The 15,202-nt window shown below is 34.6% G+C and overlaps 3 protein-coding genes across 3 annotated transcripts; 2 read left to right on the top strand and 1 right to left on the bottom strand.

The window, feature by feature from the left end:
• Positions 1-1,969: 1,969 nt before the first annotated feature.
• On the top strand, positions 1,970-5,124 carry LOC123920846 (AP-1 complex subunit sigma-1). Its single transcript, XM_045973172.1, has 7 exons — positions 1,970-2,093; positions 3,728-3,814; positions 3,978-4,069; positions 4,179-4,287; positions 4,411-4,446; positions 4,574-4,660; positions 4,745-5,124. The coding sequence occupies exons 1-7, from the start codon at positions 2,091-2,093 to the stop codon at positions 4,814-4,816; spliced, it is 486 nt and encodes a 161-aa protein (XP_045829128.1). The 5' UTR covers positions 1,970-2,090; the 3' UTR covers positions 4,817-5,124.
• A 625-nt stretch (positions 5,125-5,749) lies between these two features.
• Positions 5,750-7,726, top strand: LOC123920844 (anthocyanidin 3-O-glucosyltransferase 6-like). Its single transcript, XM_045973171.1, has one exon. The coding sequence runs from the start codon at positions 6,185-6,187 to the stop codon at positions 7,610-7,612; it is 1,428 nt and encodes a 475-aa protein (XP_045829127.1). The 5' UTR covers positions 5,750-6,184; the 3' UTR covers positions 7,613-7,726.
• Positions 7,727-8,871: 1,145 nt separating this feature from the next.
• On the bottom strand, positions 8,872-13,688 carry LOC123923330 (protein FAR1-RELATED SEQUENCE 9). Its single transcript, XM_045976017.1, has 3 exons — positions 13,258-13,688; positions 10,982-12,444; positions 8,872-9,215 (listed from the first exon to the last, which is right to left on the bottom strand). The coding sequence occupies exons 2-3, from the start codon at positions 12,437-12,439 to the stop codon at positions 9,048-9,050; spliced, it is 1,626 nt and encodes a 541-aa protein (XP_045831973.1). The 5' UTR covers positions 12,440-12,444; positions 13,258-13,688; the 3' UTR covers positions 8,872-9,047.
• Positions 13,689-15,202: the final 1,514 nt, after the last annotated feature.

The following is a 15,202-nucleotide window of genomic DNA, read 5'->3' as shown; positions in this document are numbered from 1 at the left end:
ACAATTATTAACTTGTTTTGCGAGATTTGTGTATATAAGTCCCCAAGAATTGTACATATATGTTTTGATCTAAATTTGGTTAGTATATCTTAAATCTCAATCATTTTGACAAGTTTTTGTAATTAAAGTTGAATTTTTGATGAAGAATTAATGTTTGATCTTGAAGATGCTCGCTGGGCTAGAGAAAGCCAGAGAAAGCCAAAAATCCTATTGAATTGGCAGAGAGTTTCTGGCTTAAGCCAGATAAAGCTACAAGTCCTGTTGAATTGACAGTGAGTTTTTGGCTCCAGCCAGAGAAAGCCAGAAGAGCTGGGAGGTGACTCAGAGGACACGTGTTAGCAAACCCAGCTATGAAGTAAGGTAGCTGGCAGAGCCAGCTTAAAAATCTTGTTCACTATAAAAGGACACCAAAAGCAGAAAAATGGATCTGATAACTTGTAATACTTCTAAAAACAAAGGAAAAACATCTTAGGAGCTAGGTTTAAGCAACTTGAAGGTGGATTTGCTCATCTTTGTTGAGGAATCAACTCATGATGTTTGTTCATCTCAATTTCTTTCATCTTTGTAAAGTTACTATGTCTATGGGTAACTAAACTCTCTTATTGTTGGGATTAGATGTAAAATAGTCTATGAATATGTATTTATCTTGATCTTGTGTTATACATGTTTTGGTGATTCAATCAATCTTGATATTATCCTTGCTTTTAATGTTTTATTCTTTGGATTTGAAATAGTATAGGAATATATGTTTTGAATCAATGAATTATGATAATATATATTGAATCTAAACTCTAGGAATAGATTTAGATTTAATAATCAATTAAAGTATTGGTGTTTAAAAGATATTGTATCAATTAATCACCCGAGGGATCGGGGATTGATCGATGTAATAGTTTCTCGTCGTTATCTGGGAACGGAAACGTACGAAGAGCAATACGTGATAAAATTGGTTGGTAACTCAAATATGTATAACAGGTCAAGGAAATGCATATGAATAAATATTTGAATTCTAATCCCGGCAATTTCATTTCTCTGATATTAAAATCATCTTTTAATCGCAATTTTATGTTCACAAGCAAGTTTTCATTACAAAATCTCTGAAACTCTTACTTAAAATCATGGTGGTTGTTGAACGGCTTTTGATATTGCACTAGTCCCTGCGGATACGATATAACCAAAATACTTTGCAACTTTTGGTCACTACAATACCTTACGAAAATAGTCACTCTATTTTAAAATAGAACTTTCTAATCCTCTCAATTCGAGTGGTATTGTAGTGACCATTCAAGAAGGTTTAATTGCACTTTGACCCCATATTTTATTAAACTCACGAAAATAGTCACTCTATTTTAAAATAGAACTTTCTAATCCTCTATTTTCACATTTGTTACAATATTTGGTCCTAACTCATATTTTTTGCCCTAAAAGTGACGACTTTTGATGCCAAAAAGATTAATTTTGTTCTCAAAAGTAATATTTCATCTTTAAGTTCATTGTTGGAGACAATAAATCACTTTTTAGGACGCCAAAAATCATCATTTTTAGAGAAAATATATGAATTGGGACAAACATTGCAATAAATTTGAAAATAGAGACCATAAGTTTGATTTTATTTGTGAATATGAAAAATTAGGGGATCAAAAGTGCAATTAAGTAAAAAAAAAAGTACAACTTTTTTCATAATGGATGAGATTGAGTGAGAAAGAAGAAGTGAAAGTACACTAGATAAAAGCCGGTGTGTATAAAACTATATCCGAAACACAATGAATGAAAAATAGATTCTGATTTTTTTTTTAAGTTTGAAAAATAAATTCCGAAATATGCTTAGGGTAAAATGGAATTTTGGAGTGTCTAGAAGTAAAGTGGGGGTTAGGAGAAAAATTCTTGAACATTTGCCCCAAAAAGAGATAGTGGACTTTGATGGACCACAGTGAATCCAGAAACGGGCCCATATCTTCATTGTCATTCGTAAATTTGTAATAATATTCATAAATTCAACAATCTTGTTTCCATTTCTCTCTCTCTCTCTGCAACAGCAACAGCAACATCAACATTCAGTTGAGTAGAATTGAGATCTCTTACGCCAATCAATGGTGAGCTCACTCACTCACTTTTCTTCATCTTCTACTTTCCTTCATGATTAGTGATTCCTTCATGCTGTTTTTTGTTTACTATTATGAATTATTTCAATTCAATCTGCACTTAGGTTTTTTTGATCTGATTTCGTGTTATTTCTTTCATAAACTCGATCTGATTTTCAGTTATGTATCACAACTAATTCCAAACTATTGATGAATTGTTAGTTACGAAGAATATGCTATTGTAGTTATTTGTTAATTTGTAGATCTAGTTACTTGTTCAATAACGCTTTCTCATAGTTTTTGTTATGCGATCAAAGCTATAGTTAGTCTATGAAGCACGTACACCGGACACTGACATGTCAACACCGATAATAATTTAAGAAAATTACACAATTCAATGTAATCACAACTGTATGGATGCGTGTTCGACACCGGGACAGACCTAATCCGGAGAGTGTATGTGCTTCATAGGTTAATTCAGTGTGTGTGTGTGTGTGTGTGAATTAATAAAATAAACATAATTAAGCTAATCTAATTACCCAACACTACAAAATCCATAAATGATTCAATGTCTTGTGATGCGATCAAGCCTTAGTTAGTTGAGTTTGTTTGGATAAATGAATAAAGGAAAAATTACATCTTTAGTCCTTTAACTTAATTTTAGGTAATGATTTAGTCCTTGATCTTTTTTTACATTGTCCTTTTGGTTCTTCATCCATGTTTGTATATGATTTTTCAAGCTTCAAATCTATGGTTTTCTTTTAGGGCATAAGATATTTTTATGATTGAGAGCAAACAAAGAAAGAAAACTATAAATTTGAATCTTCCAAACATGGAAAATGGACTAAAATGTTATGAAAAAAAAGATAAAGGACTTGAGTGTTAACTGAAATTAAGTTAAGGGACTAAGATATAATTTTGCAATAAATAAATGTAAATACACTAACCCAGCTACCAATTCCATAAATGATTCAACTGACTATGCTCGTGACGTGATTCATGGCTGCTTTACCTTAAAAAATTTCCATGTTGAAACTCTACTGACAGCATTATTTTATGTTTTGGGTTTCTGCTACTATCAATCATGAAGTTGAAGTTGGTTTTCACTTTGTATTTTGTACTTGAAATACATATGTATGTAAGCATATTTATTGTTTGATTGAATTCTTAAAGTTTAGACAACTTTATTATGAATGTTAGGACTGTGCCTCTCTACTCACTGTAAATAGGATACTCTACTACTTGATTTTGGTTGTTGCCTATAATTTTATGTATTGCGAGCACAGTATTATTTAGGGCCCATTTGCTTTGTTTTCAAATTTTCATATTCTGTCAGTAATATACACATACTAGTGTACACATAATGAAAAAGATAATATACAAAGTGAGCTAATATACATAGTCAAGAAGTATCATATTTCGAAATGGTGCAAATGCTACAAAGTTGTTTTCATACTTTCTAAATATGAATTGCTCCTTGTACCACTAATCTCCATTGTGGATAGCATTTCCTTGAATATGTATGTACTTATATGTGTATTTTATTGAAAACATAAAATGAAAATTTGAAAATAAAGTAAACGAGCCCGTCTGTAATTCCATTTTCAACATGCATGTTTTATAATTATCCGTCTTCCTTAATGTAGATACACTTTGTGTTGCTCATTAGTCGTCAAGGGAAGGTCAGGCTCACAAAATGGTATTCACCTTACACTCAGAAGGAAAGAAGTAAGGTAACTAACAACTTATCACTTATTCACTTAATTTATTTTCTTCCCCTTCTTTTTATATGTGTATATATGCAATGATAGTGATGGTCATTGCATGCTGAGCATACCACATTCCATAATAAACATCCTTAGTTTATGTATTTACATTTTATCTTATCTCGACAAGGTAATCCGTGAGCTCAGTGGAGTGATTCTTAGCCGTGCTCCCAAGCTCTGTAACTTTGTAGAGTGGAGAGGACATAAAGTTGTTTATAAAAGGTATTGTGACAAGGGTACACAGCTTTGTATCATACAAGAATGCTACTTTGCTAGACACTCTTCTTTTTGGCTTGATATTTATTTATGTTATAATGAATGTCTGCTGCAGGTATGCTAGTCTATATTTCTGTATGTGTATTGATGACACCGACAACGAATTGGAAGTCCTTGAAATGATTCATCATTTTGTGGAGATTCTTGATCGGTATTTTGGCAGTGTAAGTTCTATTACAAGTTTTGATTTTTGAATAGTAGATATATTTCCCCTTTATATTTAGTGATATGCTGTAAGAATTTCCCGTGTCTCTCTAACTCGATAATGGTCACTTGTCTATTTGCAGGTCTGTGAACTAGACTTGATATTCAACTTCCATAAGGTATGTCCAAGTATAATAATATATTTCCAAAATTCAAAACAAGGGCTGCTTGATATCGCTTGTTGTTAATTTTTTTTTTGTCTAGTAATGCTCCTTCTGACCTGTTCTTTGTTTTTAATCATGGAAGGCCTATTATATACTTGATGAACTTCTAATTGCTGGTGAGCTTCAGGAGTCAAGCAAAAAAACTGTTGCCCGGTTGATAGCTGCGCAGGTAGCAATGATCTTTGTCCTTTGGATATATTTTGATTCTTCAATCAGTTTTTCTAATCCAAATTTGTATGTTATCGCCTTTCAGGATTCATTGGTGGAAACTGCAAAGGAAGAAGCCAGTTCCTTGAGTAATATTATTGCACAAGCCACTAAGTAAGGACTCCAATGTTGCAATTGCTGTCATATAATTGCACAAGCCAGTAAGGAGATCGGATGTTGTAACTGTTGGCATTTTTAGGAATGAAGATATGTTTGGTACGATTTAAGTGTGAACTTTATTGTTAAGTTGGATTTGTAAAATAGAAAAAGAAAGACAAAAAGTAAGACCTGACAGGGAATTTCATCTTCTTGAGCTGCCTTTCAATGCTCATGGATGGCTATTTCAAGTTTGTATACATGTTAAACTGTTTATTACCGGTGTTGATCTATTTGTCTGAGGATCAATAATACTTTCATTTTGTACAATGCTTTGAGATTGAATTGATTTTCATTAGTGCTGATTAATTTTAATTTATATGATATCATTCTAAAATGATGTTTTGTTTACTCAAAATTCAAAATAATCACAATATTATATTTTGTGAAAGTTGCTATTTTTAGAATGATGTTATTTTATTACAATTAAAAATTACTGCGTACAATGTTTATAGCAGGTTAATTTTTTATATTGAAAACTACAATATAAATTTCATCAATAAATTGTTCTTTGCGGGATTGAGATTATCTGTAGTTGAAAAATAAACTGTTGTGAGCCTGGCTAACTATCTATGAACTTCATTTTTACAAAACAAGAAAAACAAAAGCATATTAAGATTGCAGTGCACCTCACATTTGGAAGACTGGCTCTAGAGGATCTTTTCAATTCAGATTTGAAAAGCCTCCAAAACAAATTAACAATCAACAAGAGTTGGCCTTCAAAGTCGTCATATGCATGCTTTCAAACAGAGATAAGACGACTTTTGTCCAAAAAAAAGCAAGATTGACATAGTACAGTGTGTTCTTCCCTACCATCATTAAGTCTTGTTCAGTCCTGTCCCTCAAGGGACCACTTCCCAATTATATCAATCAACAGGATAAGATTTCCTGAATCTTTACTCACCACAAAATGTGGCTGCTTCCATTTTTTATTGGCATTAACTCTTTGGTTCACAGAGGAAGGGGACTCCGGTAATTCATAGTTCGGCCGGAAGGTAAGTAAAATTTGACCAGAAATTGTTTCTACCGGGAATCAAACTCGGGTTCTCCCGAACAATTCGTCTTGCGGGAAACTCATTAACCACTTAGCTCAATATCTTGGTTTGGTCTGGCTGCTTCCAATTCAACTGTCCTCCACAATCCATGATCTTGTCATTAATAAAGACAACAACATTTAAACCTCCCCTTCACGCATTCATTTCAAACCAGCAAAGCCATGACATCACTCACAATACTGATATAGTATATATTGTGCTTCTAGTTCTAGCTAGTTACTACTAATTACATGTAACTAATTGTGTTGAGAGTTATATGAGTTGTTGTGTTTAGGATGACGAAAGTAGAAGTGGTGTTTATCCCTTCTCCAGGTTTAGGACATCTAACATCCACCCTTGAGTTTGCTAAACTTCTCATCAACCGTGATAACCGTCTCAGTATAACCGTCTTGGTCATTAAGTTTCCAAACACCGGTGGTGAAACAATAAAAACCATTTCCTCCTCCTTCGACTCAGAAAATCTCCATGTCATCAACCTCCCTGATTGTGCTCATGTTTCCTCCACTTCTGATGTAGGTAACTCTGTGAACACTCTCATTGAAACCCAAAAATCCAACGTTAAAGAAGTTGTTTCCAACATCACTGCAAAAGGAAAACTAGCTGTCTTTGTTGTTGACATGTTTTGCACCACCATGATTGATGTTGCCAATGAATTTGGTGTCCCTTCCCTTGTCTACTTCACTTCCAGTGTTGCTTTCCTTGGTTTGATACTTCATCTTCATACACTTTTGGAAGACAACTCTGAAGCCCTTCGGTTGTCATTGAAGCAGGATGAATTGGACATCCCTTGTTTCGCTAACCCCGTTCCTACAAACACATTGCCAACTCTGGTGCTCCGCAAGGAATGGGAATCATCTTTTTTCAACTATGGTGGAGGGCTCAAGAAAGCCAATGGCATTATTGTGAATTCGTTTCACGAGCTAGAACCTCATGCGATTAACTCATTCTTGGAAGACCCGGGTCTACGTGGTTTACCGGTGTATCCGGTGGGACCTGTATTAAACCTTGAGACCAAGCCCAAGGAAACTGTTGACTCTGATAATATCATTAAGTGGCTTGATGATCAACCTCCTTCCTCGGTAGTTTTCATATGCTTTGGAAGCGTGGGTGCTTTCGATAAGGATCAGGTTAGGGAAATTGCGTGTGCCATTGAGAAATGTGGAACCCGCTTCTTGTGGTCTCTGAGGAAACCCCCACCAAACGGAACCATGGGTCCGGCGTCTGATTACCCTCTTTCTGATTTGGCTGCAGTTTTACCTGAAGGGTTCTTAGATCGAACTGCTGAGATTGGAAAGGTCATTGGATGGGCCCCTCAGGTCCAAGTACTCGCTCATCCAGCCACGGGAGGCTTTGTTTCGCATTGCGGTTGGAATTCTACACTCGAGAGCATACACTATGGTGTGCCTATTGCCACATGGCCACTCTTTGCTGATCAACAAACCAATGCTCTTGAACTTGTGTCAGAGCTTAAGATGGGTGTGGAGATTGCATTGGATTATAGGATGGAATACGATGTTGGGCGCGACTATCTTTTAACTGCTGACAAGATCGAGAAGGGAATAAGGAATGTGTTGGATAAGAATGGAGAGGTAAGGAAGAAAGTGAAAGATATAAGTGAACAAAGTAGGAAAACATCGTTAGAAGGTGGTTCTTCCTACACTTGCTTAGGTCGTTTGATTGATTATATTGTAAATCAAGTATGAAATTATGTTATACTAACCATGTATAAAATGGTTAGAGAGTATTAGTTGGATTACTACATAAATGTACTCAGCATATTTTCACTTCATAGAGAAGAGATGTGTTTTTGAAAGTTATGTAGAATCTGATTGGAAAATCATAATTTTAAATTAAGGTAGAATACATGCATAACTATATACATAACAAGCTATGATATTAAAATCTTGGCCATTATTTTCTAATTAATTGTTTTTTTTTTTTGTATAGTTATGCACTTGATCATCTAAATTAAAATATGCTATTCACTTTAGTAAACCCAAATTCATAAAAATGATTTGAAAGTGGATAAAAAATCAAATGGCTTCAAGACACAATCAACAGCATCAAACGAATTACGGTATCAAATTAGTCATTCACATTTTTGCTATTATTGAACTGATGAACAATAGAAACACAATAGCTTTGGTCAAAGTAGAAGCTTCCAAACATCAAACTAGAACAACAATGAAAATCAAAATGAAATATCAAATTAAGCCACTCGTCATGCCTTCTCAGGCACTTCTAGACGTGACTATAACAGAGAGGAGTTTACATAATCTCATGACAAAGAACCTAGAAGATTTCTGAATTCTTAAGAGAAGAATTAAGCAGAATTAACCAAATTTAAAACACTAATCAGAACTTTTAAAGAAAGTCATACCCCTGTGATAGAATCAGACAGCTTGCCAGTTGCCATATTCTAAACACTCAATGTGTAAAAAAGAAATCCATTTTACACATTGTCATTATTCTTGTTTGAAACATTTTACACTTTTAGATTGGCCAATTCGGAGGTGCAAGAAACCTGAAATTTTTTGAAGTTTAATTTAATATAAGATGTTATACTTGTTATAATCGTCCGGATTCCTGACAATTCCTGTCCGGATTGTGTAATAATCCATACAGTGGTAAATTTGGCAACGAAAAAAAGGAATTGGAGGGCTTTTAAAAATGTGGAGGTCGGACTCGGAGATGAATTTTTTTTTTTATCCAAACCACCTAGTCAGACACAGTGAATTTATTAACTAACAAACAACTCGACACTTGGCCAAACGACATGACTAAAAAAACCTGTTCACAACTTCACATCCTGCTCAATAAATATCAAGTCTATGCAAAAAATAAGATATTGTGGACTCACGAAACAGGTATAAGGATGACCCTTAATTTTCTCTTCCATTGGTTGTTAGCATTCTTGTGAATTCAATAATATACAATTTCTTTTAATTGAAAACTTGTCGTGAAACTTAAGTATTCATTCGATTATAGTATATATCAATTAATTAATACATAATAATAAGCACAGTGATTAAATTTAACCTCTAACCATATAGATAAGATAACACAAACAACATCATAAGCTAACGTAAAACAAACTAGACAGATAAACAATCTAAAACCTATCAGTGATTGATGTAGTCACTCTTTCAAACTAAGTCTTGCATTCTGGACCTTCACTGACAGCTTTAACTTCTGTTCTTCCATATCCCTTAGCACCGCCAGCAAGTTTGCCCTATAAACATTACATCGTTGATTTGTGGTCTCTAACTCCGCAGTCAACTCTCGGATTCTCTTTTGCTTCTCCTCCTGTTGCATGAGTACCATTAAAATCAGGTGCCTCAACAGGCACTACAGAAGAATGATCTCAAAATTTTCTTAACTTCAAGACTACAGACTCAACACAAATTTACTGCATGGCTATGCATTTTCAGCTCCTTACAATATTGAAAGGAGATGGAAAAAAAGATCACCCTAGTCTTAAAATCAAAAGAAGACAAAAATGTCTATTACAGAATACTCTAATAACCAAAACATATGGAATATGGGTTCTTCACATAAAACAAAAACATATAAAATAAACAGCGCACATTTTCTTTGAAAAGAAAAAAGGACATTCAGCCATCAGGAAGTTTGGCCTTTTAGCAAAAAGAAACCTAACAATTTGAAAATATTGAATTATACAATGAAATTGGACATGCAATTCATCAAATATCAAACCATGAGAACAGTGTGACCCCAAAATTTTAAAAGATGGACGAGCTTTTGATACATAAGGTTTAAGTTGTGTCAACTATAGATGACAATGTTTTGGTTGTTGGTTATTGTATGAGCCTTGACACATAAGGTTTAAGTTTTGTCAACTAGATGACAATGTTTTGGTACTGCGCCATTTGTTGCAGTGTGTAGGGACTAGGGACAACTGGACTAGTAACAATGATACCAGTGGCAGATGGCCAATTTCCTTAATACAAGCATTGAATAATTCAAAAGGGACTTTCATTAAAGTACATCTTGAAAAAACAGCGATGAAAATTATCTAATAACTAAATCCTAAAGTAAGACAGGGGGGACGAATATGAACCCAAACATCAAAAGGAGACAAAGTTCTCTATTGTCGACACTATTAGAAAAAGATCTAGAGGACAATGAATGAGATAAGTAGACGTGAAAAACACAATTGCGAGGATATGATGAGATGGAAGATCAATTGGTAGCATGCTCAGCACACTTGAGATAATGAGGGCAATTAGAGTTTGAAGGGTCTAGGGAAACATTAGGTCAAGTTTGAGAATTTATTGAAATGGGTTTAAAGTTGGTGAGTAGTAGTGGCACCACTTTGCAAAAGGTCCAAAGTTTAAGGGGAAGAATGTTCTTACACCTTTTTCAAAGAAAATATTAAATATCAATGTTGTTGATTTTAGCACATGGAGAAAATGACTACCTATAAAACAAGATGAATGATTTCTAAGTGCCCTACTTATCAATCGTATAAGAGCATGAATATCAGTACCTTTTTACCATGTCTTAAACTGTCCAATACCACTCTTTGTCAGGAAACATGGATATTTGACATATTTTCACCGTTTCTACAGTGACGAGTGACACTCTGCACACCAACGCTCTTTATATGCCACATAAGCCATGCTTTCTCTTTTTCTTTTTCAAACAATTAACTTGCTTTTTTTCAAACAATTAACCTACAAGTGGGATCCATTTTAGAGTGTTTGGTGGGTTGTATGGATATTTAGAAAATATAGTTGAGTTGTTTAAATAATTAAGAAGTGTGAAGTAATATAAAATATTAAGTGGGACCCATTTAAATAACTCAAATAGGTTTGATGGATGTGGGTGCTCTAAGGGGGCAAGTTTCTCCTTCCCTATCCTTTCCAACAATTTTTATTTTTGTTTGCTTTAACACATAAAATAATAGACGGTAAAAGTATAGTTCCTTGGAAGCAGCTCGGTGTAAAAGTATTATAATAGATGGTAAAAGTATGATTTCCCTAATGAGAAATCCTACCCAATGCTACATTTACAATCTATAGAAATATGGCAAGTTCAAAGAAACTAACCACAGATTGATGACTTTGACTTGAAGCGTCTTCATTTCCTGTAAGCAAAACACTCCTGCCTCCGTTGGCTATTGTAGGTTTTACGGTACAAACCTTCTTAGCAGCTTCTTGCAAAGCTTTCATTGCAACATGATATGTTTGGATTGATTTAGCACCTTCTTCCACATACTTGATGGCTTCTTGACGCAAATTGTTGTAACGTACTGTAGTAGACTCGTGAGAACTGCTAGGCAGTGCAGATGCTTGTTCATCTAACAACACGCCAGTTTTTGCATTCCTTGTCCAGCGTTTCAACACATACTGAGACGGAAGTGTAAGAACATTTTTAGCTCTGAAGACTGCTAATACATGCCTGCAAATGATTCCTGAATATTCAAACATCTGACAGCTGCAACTAGCTTTCATTTCAGAAGAATTAAAAGTGACAACATGAGATGTTTGGTTTTCTCCAAATTTGGCAACTCGGTAGGTGGTGATAGTTCCTGAATCATCAATTTTTTTAGCAGGATTTGCCATAGTCTCTACTAACTCATCTTGAAATTTCATGAATATCTTTCTCGTATAAAGACTTGCAGCTTGCTTTTCCATAGGAGATGGTGTTTTCAAAACTGGGCTAATATTGGTAGTTTCGAAATCTGCTTTTAGTTCTTTTTCATGCCAAGTTGATACAGCCTTCTCATATTGTCTAACCAACAACTGTAATGTGGTGGATGCATTTACATATCCATCAAAGAAAAAGTTCAAACCTTCATTTCCAGCATTTAAAGATATTTCTCCAAAAAAACTGTCCCGCAAGTAGACAGGGACCCAAAGTTGTCGTGCATTGTATATTGACTGAAGCCATTCATTATCCATGATGTAGTATCTTTCCAATAGTGAGTGCCAACAAGACTCAAACGCATCAATAGTCTCACTCTCATGAACACATTTCTTGAATTCGGTTTCGAAAGTAGGTTGCGATTGATATATATGAGCTAGTTTGCCTCTGCTTTCTCTGAATATACTCCATTTACAGAACCGGTGGCGAGTTGGAGGAAGAACTTGAGCAACAGCAACTTGTATGCCTGGATCCAAGTCTGTTGTAATGGAGACAGGGTGGCGTCCAGACATGGCATGAAGCCAAGTTCTGAATAGCCATATATATGAGGACTCAGATTCATTGAGAATCAATGCACAACCAAATAAAACAGGTTGCCCATGATGATTAAACCCAGTAAAAGCAGCAAATGGTACCCGGTACTGATTAGTCTTATAGGTTGTGTCCAATATAACAGCATCCCCAAAATAAGAGTAGTTCATTCTACATGTTGCATCAGCCCAAAATATATTCCCACTCCCTTGAGCAATGTCACCCTGGACTGCATAAAAGAAAGTATGATTCTCTGCATGCATGCGCTTCAGATAGTCCAATACATGATGACTCCCGCCACCAATGGTTCGCTGTCTAGTACTACTCATATGTGCTGCAGAATGGGAGATTGTGATAAGAATGATCATTATAAAAATAAGAGGTTAGTAGAAAAGGAAAAAAATATTCAAAAATAAAACTACAAAGTTTGGTGGGTGCTCCTACTTGTATAGAATAGCTCAGTGGCGGAGCCAGAAAATTTCTAAACAAAATTACAGTTTTGCATTGAAAAATCTTAGTTTTGCCCTAAATAAATCTCTAAAAAAATTAATTTTGCCCTAAACTAACCCCTAAAATACCAAAAAAAAAATTGGCCGAGCCTGGGCGCTGGCTGGGCCTTGTCTCCGCCACGGGAATAGCTAACACTTATATTTAATCCAACCAAAAAAAAAAAGAAATTGGTCAAATAGCCTAGTGGCTTCCACCCTTAAAGAGTTAAAGTGAATAAGTGGAGTGTCATAAGTTCGAACATGGCTCTGCATATGCGATGTCTCTACCAATTGAGCGAGCTAAGCTCATGGGTCTAATCCAACAAATTTTTAGGCACTAGTATTTTGCTTATAATGGAGTCCACAGTAGTATTTAATTATTTCTACATCATATTCTTCATTCAAATTTTCCAGAATCAACTATAACTAATCACTTAATTCAAAGATAGCAATAAGATGTATATTTTATTTTTTGTCAGAGGGGTTGCTGAACCCAATCAACTAAGCCATGTAATTTTAAATAGAACAATTTCAACTAGGTCTTGTTAATTTATCAAAAATCTTGACCTATATTTGATAAAAAGAAGCAACCACTTCTGCAATTACGGTGGTCCTAGTTGTCTATGTGGTTGAATTGAATGCAATGACATAAAGCATACCTTTTTGAGTAAGGGCTGGTGTGAAGAAGAAGAAGAAGAAGAAGAAGAAGAAGATACGGCGGCGCAAGGAACTGCGACCTTCGACAGTGAAGACGGACGATAGACCGGCGACGGTGGTTGATCTTCGCGGATGGATTGATTGATTTTCTTCAAATGTGTTTTTGAGCGTAAAATGAACAGTGGGCCTTCAAGCCCCTCATATTATATTCATCAGATCCAAAAAAAAACAAAAATTTAGTGGATTGGGGCAAAAATAATACTCCCTCTGTCCCAACATATAAGCAAAAATTGGTCAATGAAAGTTGATGTATTTGGTCTAAAATTTAGTCCAGATACATTCACTCTTGTTGACCTTCTTTTGCTTATATTTTGGGACGGAGTAATATTATTTTAATCCGACAAAATACCCCCCTGAAAATTTTAGAATTTGTCATGTGACTTGCATGCTGATCAATTACCCCCTCTATATCACATGGCGTCACGTATGCAACACAGTTAATAGTCAAGTCATCACAACAGACAGATTAGACAGAGCAGGGTATTATTTATTTGATATACGTCTTACAAAATTTTCAAATTTTAGAGGATATTTAACGAATTATGACATTTCAGGGGAAATATGACATTTTACTTATTTAAAAAAAGAAAAATATAACTAGTGAAATTCTTGAAACTTTAAATTATAATAATTTTATCTCATAAAAAAATTACAATGAGAATTTTAAACCCAAATTGTTATAGGGAGAGAATAGGGCATACATTGACGGTGTAAAGATAAAATAATTTTACACTATCATTTAATAGCAATTATGTATTTCGTGCTTATAATTTTTTTTATGTATTCCATTAAATTCACTTCACTACTCTCATGATCTTACCTGATCAGAAGAATTATGGTCGGTGGACGTCTCTTTTTTTGGACAAAATACTATGATATTTTTATGTATTTGGCTAATTTGTAATTTATTTATGGAAAATGCTAAACAGTGCCCCAGGATACTTTTTAAGGATACAAATATAGTAATGCTTTTTTACATAGCATACCTATCTCTCGCCAAAGTTAAATTTGGTGGTGCCAATATAAATTTTTTTTTGACAATAACAAAATGATATTCATTCATTCAAATTGATAGATTACATCAAATACAACCACATAATCAACATCGCTAAAAACGTAAAGGATGAATCTGTGAACAAAACTCACAGCATCCGAGTTAATAGCATACAACGGCAAAATGCCTACAACAAATAATATGATAAAGTTAAAGTCACCGAAGTATCCATGCCTCCGGATCTGCAACGTTGAAGCCCAAATCATTGGTTGAATCTGTAATTGACTGAAGCTGATCTTTTCAATAGGAATCAAATGAACACCGCACAATACGGGACAACAAAAACGTCGCACAAGACGACGAACAACACAACGCCGCACTCAGACGGCGAAATCACAAAAAAGAAAATACAAAAGAAAAACTTGATCAATGTGAAGATCACTTATTTAAATAAAGAAAAAAAGGAAAAAACAATTATGAGGGGTGATTTTGGGTCAAAAATTGACCCTAAAACCACCCCTCCTTGATAGATCAAGAAGAAAAAAAAATTAGGTTAAGGTGGGGGCGGCGGCTATGAAGAAAAGGAGAAGAGCATACAAAGTTTACTAGAATTTTAATGATATAAATGTTAACTAGAGGAATGGTAATATCACACTCTTAAACACACCCATTTAATACACTCCAATAATATGATTACCTGTTACCAGATAAATTGGAAAACAATTTTATTTATTTATTTTTTATTATTTGGTCTTTTAACCATTCATCTTCTCCACTTACCCTCCCTCTCACCGTACTGCAAATTCACTACAATTTTCTTCCCAAGTTGCAAAGAAGAACAAATTACCAGCAAGATACAAGACGACAACAACGACGACAACAACAACAACAAA

This window comes from Trifolium pratense, linkage group LG4 (assembly GCF_020283565.1).
Source record: "Trifolium pratense cultivar HEN17-A07 linkage group LG4, ARS_RC_1.1, whole genome shotgun sequence".
Classification (NCBI taxonomy): domain Eukaryota; kingdom Viridiplantae; phylum Streptophyta; class Magnoliopsida; order Fabales; family Fabaceae; genus Trifolium; species Trifolium pratense.
Note: the sequence above shows the minus strand (reverse complement) of the source record. Positions and strands in the feature narration are given on the sequence as shown.